General features: G+C 37.5%; 1 protein-coding gene across 1 annotated transcript in view; it reads right to left on the bottom strand.

Annotated features, from left to right (window-relative positions):
- Positions 1 to 44: 44 nt before the first annotated feature.
- LOC138160951 (group 10 secretory phospholipase A2-like) overlaps positions 45 to 8,067 on the bottom strand; it is a 12,590-nt gene continuing 4,567 nt past the window's right edge. Inside the window, exon 4 of the mRNA XM_069087746.1 lies at positions 45 to 1,821. Within this exon, the coding sequence (XP_068943847.1) occupies positions 1,679 to 1,821 (143 nt within the window). The 3' untranslated portion in view covers positions 45 to 1,678. The remainder of the gene's footprint in view (positions 1,822 to 8,067) is intronic.

The raw sequence follows: 8,067 nt of genomic DNA, 5'->3' as shown, positions 1-8,067 counted from the left end.
TTTGAGACATATCACACTGACCTAACATACTAAACACACCCAAATGTCTAAGCACTTCTTAGCTTAACATATGTCAGCAGAGGCAGGTAAAATAGGGCAGAAACCAAACTGGAATCGGACTCTCTTCATGATCCTATCTGGGCTTTTCTTGGCAAAGATACTAGAGGGTTTTGCCATTTCCTTCTCCAGCTTATTTTACACATGAGGCAAACAGGGTTCAGTGACTTGCTCAGGGTCACATAGCTAGTAAGTATCTGAGGTATGGCACTCTATCAGCTGTTGTCTACTTGAAGCTTCTTTGTTTTCATATAGGATAGATATGGTGATAAAACTTGACTAGGTTGACTTTGGTTCAAGACCTGCCTATGATCATGGCTAACCCCTTAAATCTCTGAATCTATCTTTACAAATATATTTACAGAGTCCTTGTAAGGGAAGCACTTTGTAAAACCTCAGGTTCTGTGAGTTTTTTAATAATCATAAAAATAAATGACCACGAGTAATTGAATTTCTAAACACATAGAACTCATTAGAGTTGAGTGACACCAAAATTGCTAATCTACCAAAACTACCAATATGGTGTAGTTTAAACATTTATTTTTCTGTACAGAGAATCAGTGTTAGACACCAGGAAAAAGTGTCACTATAACAGCAGTTTTGTAAAACAGGTAAATAAGTTTTGATGTGGTTACAAGAACTTGGAAATAAACAGAAGTATTCCTTGGCCTGTACCCTATCTCTACTTGGAACTGTAAGTTCTGATAGGAAACCATACTTATAAATTAATTTCTTTGACAATTCAATTCTAATTATAATGGCTAACATTTATATAACAAATATTTATATAGCACCTACTATGTTGCAGGCACTTTATTTGATCCTCACAATAACCCTGGAAGGTAGGTGCTGTTTATTGTTCCCATTTTATGGTGGGGAAAGCAGATTGACAGAAGTTAGGTGACTGACCCAAAGTCACATAGACATAAGGGTCTGAGGACAGATTAGAACTCGGGTCTTCCTGATTCTAGGACCAGCACTCTTATCCATCTCACAATCTGGCTACTTAAGTAAGCCTTAGAATAAACAGGGTACAACTGTTTACCAGCTAAAATTTCTAAAGGTAAGAAAAATCCATAAAAAATATTGGGGGATTAGGCCAATTTATCATTGTAAGAACAAAATTTAAGAGAATTTAAGCTTTTGTTTTATAAGATGCCAAACCCATAGTGAGATAAGAGGTACTAGAACCCATGTCTTCTGACATTTATTAGGATTGTTTTCTCTTAAGCTTATCACCTTTGCCTGTCTCCTTTTGATTTATTAAATTGATTTAAATTCCCATTTTTAGAGTCTTAGAGGTTTGGCATGGGTAAAAAAAATATAGGTAAAATGGGAAGAATTTAAATTCCCATCTTTAGAGTTCTAGAGGTTCGGCATAGGTAAAAAGGGAAGAATTCTCTTAACCTCCCATTTTCACAGTAGAACTGGGTATCTTGGATTTGTCCGTGACTTGAAAATAAGGAAAAGACTTCCAGCTAGGTTTCAGCTTAGATGAAGCATGGCAGTAGATGGGATAAAAACCTTTATTTTGCCCTTACTGGAACACTGATACTGTTTTTTGCTTAGAAAAAAATTATTTTTGTATACCCGTAATCAAAAAGAAAATTTCCAAGGCATGTCAGTCACACTTTGGCTGCTTATCTCCACAAAAGTGTCGGAGGAAGAAAAAGTACTTTCCATTATAATCTGCTGTGGCAAAGCAGTGGACAACTTCCTTGTCACATTCGCACATCATTTCTTGGCACTTGGTCTGGTTGGCAGCTGAAGGAGGCAGAGAGAATTTGAATTATGGGATTAGATGTGTCAAGTACACTGAGCAGTATAGGCAAGATGCAAGAGAGGTGTAAAATACACAGGCATTGAAAAATTGACCTTGACTACACTGTAGGACTCAGCAGTGTCTTTTGGCATTATTACAGTATTTCTCATTTCAAGTTTAAATCTCTTCCCTGGGTGTTGAGAACAATACAAGACTATCCTTGACTCAAGTCAGTGAAATAGACAGCCATTTATATGACTTTGTACATGTAAAAGTTCCTATCTACTTCTCCCTTTCCTAGCTCCAGAGCAAACTATACCTATTTCACAATTTTGTTCAGGGTTGACTGTCCCGCCATTGGGACATAGGTCCCTACTTTACAGAATTATTTTCCAGGTGCTACCAAATGGCATTTGGTATCTTGCTATCAGATTAAAGAGAACTTGCATTCATGGCACTTTGAGTACTGTGATATGAGAGACATAATTATGGAGGGTTGAAATAAGACAATATTTACTAAAATCTTAGATGCTATGAGTTCTAAAAAGCACCAGGAAGTACCTGACACCCAGTGGTTCATTTCAAGTCTCACAGACTTGACCATTATTAGATTGTAAGCTTCTGGAGGACAGAGACTATCTTTTACCCTTTCTTTGTATCTACAGTGCCTGGCACATAGGAATTTAAATGCTCATCATTGACTGACTGCGTAACATTGATGGCAGAAAATCCCATGTTGTAGTGTCTAGACTAATCCATTTTTCCTTGTCAAAGAATCAACTTTAACAGAAGGATGAGCTCTCCTCTAATCCAATGAAAGCAAACTTAGAATTGACTAAAGTTATCCCTACTTATCAGAGTAGATCAGAAGCTTAGAGAATTTCAGTGCAAATAGAACCAGAAATAAATTATTCACATGCAGCAAATTGACTATGATACAAAGTCAGAAAGACCTATTGTATCTAAAAGAGAAAGGCTATCAAAAAGATGCTAATCTTTTGAATCTGACTAGACCAATATACTGACAGTTTAGCTAAAGATACCAAATCTCCATGTTTTTTCCTTGTAGAGTCCCATTTTTTGAATCAGACATGGGGTAGCTTAGTTATACCATTAGTTCTTATGAAAATTTCATATCCTCAGGGCAGCTAGGTGGTGCAGTGAATAGAGCAACAGCCCTGGAATCAGGAGGACCTGGGTTCAAATCCATTCTCAGAAACTTAACATGCAAAAAAAAAAAATAGCCATGTGACCTTGTGCCCTCCAAAAAGCAAAAAAAAAACAAAACAGTCTAAAGAGTAAAATGCTTTTGTTTGGGGAGGCTAGGAGGTACAGTGAGTAAAGCGCCCCCTGGAGTCAAGAGGACCAAAGTTCAGTTCCAGCCTCAGACACTTAACACTCACGCAAAAAAACTAGCCCGTGTAACCTTGGGCAAGTTACTTAACCCCAACTGTCTTCCAAAAGGCAAAAAAAAAAAAAAAAAGAAAATTTCAAATCCCTAAAATGTCTTAAGAGGAATCAAAGGAGATTAATTCTCTGTATTGAGCTATTGAGGCAGTAGTGGTTAGATGAAGAAGCTTGGGCCCTTAAGCAGAAAGTTACAGTAAATATATATGTATTACTTTTAAGTAATCCTTCTTGGCGTGGTTTACTGGAAAGAGTTTTAGACTCAGGTGTCACAAGACCTGTGTCCAACTTCTGCAGTATTCAGATTCTGCCTCTATATTACCTCAGTAGCACCTCACAACTTATCTGTGCTAGGTTTCCTAAACTGCAAAATGCTGTGCTCTACTTAAATTGATCACCAGATCCAACTGATCATAGATAGACAATTTTGAATAAATCTGGGAAGAGCAAAAAATTAACCTCATTACCATCTTAGGGCAAATGAGTGCATTATTTCCTCCAGGATTCCATGTAGACAGAAGTCATCAAGTGGGATGGAGATGGGGAGTATGCTTGAGAATCTTGTCTAGAACTCAGGACTAGATCTAAGTGAAACTAAGACTGAGGTCATCCAGATTACTTCCCTACCAAGCTATTTCAGTTCCTAAATGCTACCTATGTGCCAAGAAAGTCACGTGACCCACTTCTGTAAAATGGGAGTGTTGAACTAATGTTAGGTAGGCATTCTCCTGCAGTGGAAGAGCACTGAACGTGCTGTATCTGTGTGACCTTGGACAAGACAAGTAACCTCAATTTCCTCATCTGAAATAAAGAGGTTGGACTGACATCCCTTCCAGCATTTACTGAGCATATGGCACTCTTTATATTAAGTTCAAATTAGACAATTTCATAGAATCTCAGATATTGTGCATGTAAATAGGAATCCGACTTTCTTCTAGTCACCACCAGAGGAGTTAACAGCAGAGCACAGTGAATCTCACTTTTTAAGGACATGGAATAAAGATGGTTTGGTGTTGGGTGACTCTGGGTTGTTGAAAAGGAATGAACTGTTTTTGCTTTCTCTTAGATTTCTGGAAATTCAAGATAAGATTTCAGGTACTGGAATATTTATACACTCAGTGGATTCTTCAGGTGTTGTTGAGATTGAGAAAAATCCATTGGGTTTTCTAGTTTCTGCTACCTGAAAACTTTTTACTCTATTGTACTTTGTTGGGGTAACACAATTTCAGGAGCTACACCATTAAAACTGGGTTTTTCTCCTTTTTATTTATTTATTTTGGTTTTTGGAGGGCAATTGGGGTTAAGTGACTTGCCCGAGGTCACACGGCTAGTTTTGTGTTAAGTGTCTGAGGCCAGATTTGAACTGTATTCACTGCACCACTTAGCCACCCCTCTTTTTATATATTTTCATATTTATCTTTTTTTTTCCTCATTATGACATAGGCCTCATCTTTCTTAAGGTTTAGTATGATTGCAGGTTATCCTACCTTGACTTTGCCCAGGCATGCTGGTAAAGAGATGCTATGTGAAAGGCTTTTTTGCTTTAGACCTCTAAGTCATTCTTGAATGTTGAAGGAAGCTCCCTAAGCAATACTGTTTACATAAACTTTTTTCTTTTTTTAAAAAAGGAATTTAATTTTTTTTAGTCAACAAAATTATTTTTCTCATTTCTTTATCCATTGGAAAAAAGAAAAAACCAAATGCCTTGTAACAAATATGCAAAAATTATTCAGAATAGAAAAGGCCTCAGAAAAGTTTCTACTCTCCTATGCTAATTAGCTTCATCTTTATGAGTTTTCTCAATATTGTTGCTAGAAGTCACATGAGCTTTATAACATGATTCGGTGTTTTTCCTTCCTGGAGTCAGAAAGACCTGAGTTCAGATCCACCTTGGACATTTGCTTGTGCCTCAGGCTTAAGAGATAATTTCATGTACTGAGTCAGAGTTGAATATCTAAAGGAGAGAGCCCATATATCCAGGTCACTTGATGTTATGATGAATTCAAGTGCTGATCAAAGCTGATCTTTGTTTTCTCACCAAGCCCTATTATCATTGACTTTCCTGAGGAAAATCTTCAACCTCAGCTCTGAGAGACATAATTATGGAGGGTTGAAATCAAACAGTATTTACTAAAATCTTAAGATGCTATGAGTTTCAAAAAGTACTAGGAAGCAAACCCCAGGTCTAAGCAAAGTGTGAGTACTTAATGAACCAGACAGATTCAAGGATAGATTTTGAAAACAAGAATAAATAGATCAGGGGTGGCAAGGTGGCGCAGTGAATAGAGCACCAGCCCTGGAGTCAGGAGGACCTGAGTTTAAATTTGGCCTCAGACACTTGACTCACTAGTCGTATGACTTTGGGCAAGTCACTTAACCCCAGTTGCCCTCCAAAAAAAAAGGTAATAAATAAATAGATCTGCCTTATTAGGTATGGCCACAGTTAGAGCCCACTAATCAGGACTTGATGCCTACTTCTGGTTTTTGTTCTATGGACTTTGGTTGAATATTAACCTTTTTCAACCTCAATTTGAAAGGTTGTTTTCAACATTTTGTTGAATGCCTGTTCTCCAGGGCTGATGATTGAAAACAAGTCTTAAGATTGCTTTGTTCTAGCAGTGTCTTATAATTAGCGCTGTTTCCAAATGAAACATGCTTTAGGAAGTAGTGACATCCCCAGAGATGTTGTAGCAAAGGCTACTATTATATGACTTCCTAGTATGGGATATTATAAAGAGAATTTCAGCTCTGGGGAAATGGTTCCCCTGACCTTAGTCCAAGGGGTTCATGCTAAAAATCCTTTAATGGTGCCTTAAGCAGTATATAATAGTAAAGAATGTCATGAGTAGTATATTACGTTATCCTGGGATTTTCATAAAACAAAACAAAAACCCCCATTAGCAATCACTGAGGTAGATAATGTGCTAAGAACTTCCAAATCTAACATACTTTTCTCTTTCTTTGCAAAAACTAACTTTTTTGTAAGGCATATTGTATCTTTCCACATTTTTCACCCTCTTGCCTATTTCTGACTCAGTATATTGTACTCCAACAAACAGACTAGGCAGCATCAAGCTTTTTTTTATTTTATGTGCTTATTTACACCCATGATGTGAACTTTTACATCCATTGCTTTATAGGGAAGCAAATGGTCACATTTACTATATTGCAAACCAAAATTATGGCTAAGGGAAGAATGTTAGCTAAAGAGACCAGAGATGTTCCTGTAGAATGAGCAGAACATAGGGGTCATTTTGATATTTTGCTAAATCCTGGCCTTCTGAGCCATAATGCTGGAAAAATAAGACATCAGGCCAGAGTTAAGGCACACAGCACAATAAAAGGCATGCCTACAGCCCAATGCAAGATGTGGTATAATTTTTCCAAAACAAAAAATATGCTGGCAGAGCTTCTTGCTGGAGCCAAAAGCTGTGGGAACCAAGTATTTCATAAGGACTAAAGAAAATATCATGAATAGAGAGTAAAAAACTGAGTGGTTTGCATATCACATTTTAAATTATTGGAGGAACATCAGTAAATATTACCATACTCAACTTTTTTCTTTTACATAATATTTAAGCTTGTCCCATAAATGAAATTGAGCAAACATATAATTTAAATAAAAAGGAGAACACTATTTAGAGTATCTCCAAACAGGGTGGGGTGGTTTTTTGGGCAGGAGGGTGATATGTATGTATTTAAACCAATGATGCATGACAAACATAAACCAAAGGTACGTAAACAAATATATTGAAAACAGTTTTCATTCAGTTGAAATATAACATGTACCTTCAAGGTCAGTCAAGTCATTGAACAGTTATTAAGCACATACTTATGTGTTGGACAGGGCAACTAGGTGGTACCATGGATAGGGCAACAGTCCTGGAGTTAGGAAGATGAGAGTTCAAATGCAGCATCAGACACTTACTAGCTACTTGACCTTAGTTGCCCAGTTCCTTATCTGTAAAATGGGGACAAACTGGAAAAGGAAATATCCTCAAGGAGCTCATAGGCCAATGGAGAAGATAAAATGCAAACAACTGTACAAATGAGACATACATGATAGAGATAATCACAGAGGGAAGGAGGCAGAGCAAGTATTTTAGGTGCTACTTGGAAGTTCCATTTCACTAACTACTAGTGATGTAGAGGAAAGTGCTCATAGAAGAAAGCACTACTCTGTCCTTTACTTCTGGACCTGCCCCTAACTATATGACCTTACGTATCTTGGAAGGTTAATTACTGGGCTTCATTCTCTTTCTGTAAAATGAGGGGGGTAAGATTAGATGTTTTTCTAGAACTATAATTCTAGTACTGGTCCTGCTATGAAACAGCTTTGTGACAAGAAACCAAGTTACTGGGGTGGCCAGGTAGCACAGCGAGTAAGAGCACCAGCTCCAGTGTCGGCATGACCTGGGGATCAACTCCGGGCTCAGATACTCAGCACCACACCCAGAAATAACTGGCCGTGTAACCTTGAGCAAGTTACTTAACCCCAATTGCTTAAAAAAAAAAAAAAAAGAAACCAAGTTACTTAATCTCTCCAGACTACATTAGGTAAATCATTTCCTTCTGTTCAAATTATTATAATAATTTAATAGGGTAAACTTTTCCCCCACCCTGTGTTATCTTTATCTGACAAGTCTGCTAGGCGGTCAGGTAAGGGGAGGGGAGACACAGATAATCACAAGTCTATCAGACCGTCTTCTATAACAAGATCGCTTATTCTGCTGTCTTCTTCCTCAATACACATACTAATGTAGCACCCAGAAGAGCATTGCTGTATTAGACTGTTTCTCTTCCTTGCTCCATGATACCCCTTAGAGGAAATGTGTGGCTTT

Source organism: Petaurus breviceps, unplaced genomic scaffold (assembly GCF_028583685.1).
Source record: "Petaurus breviceps papuanus isolate PSGF00001 unplaced genomic scaffold, PetGlider_PUasm1.0 118, whole genome shotgun sequence".
Taxonomy (NCBI): domain Eukaryota; kingdom Metazoa; phylum Chordata; class Mammalia; order Diprotodontia; family Petauridae; genus Petaurus; species Petaurus breviceps.
The sequence above is the reverse complement of the archived record's forward strand: the minus strand, read 5'-3'. Positions and strand labels throughout refer to the sequence as shown.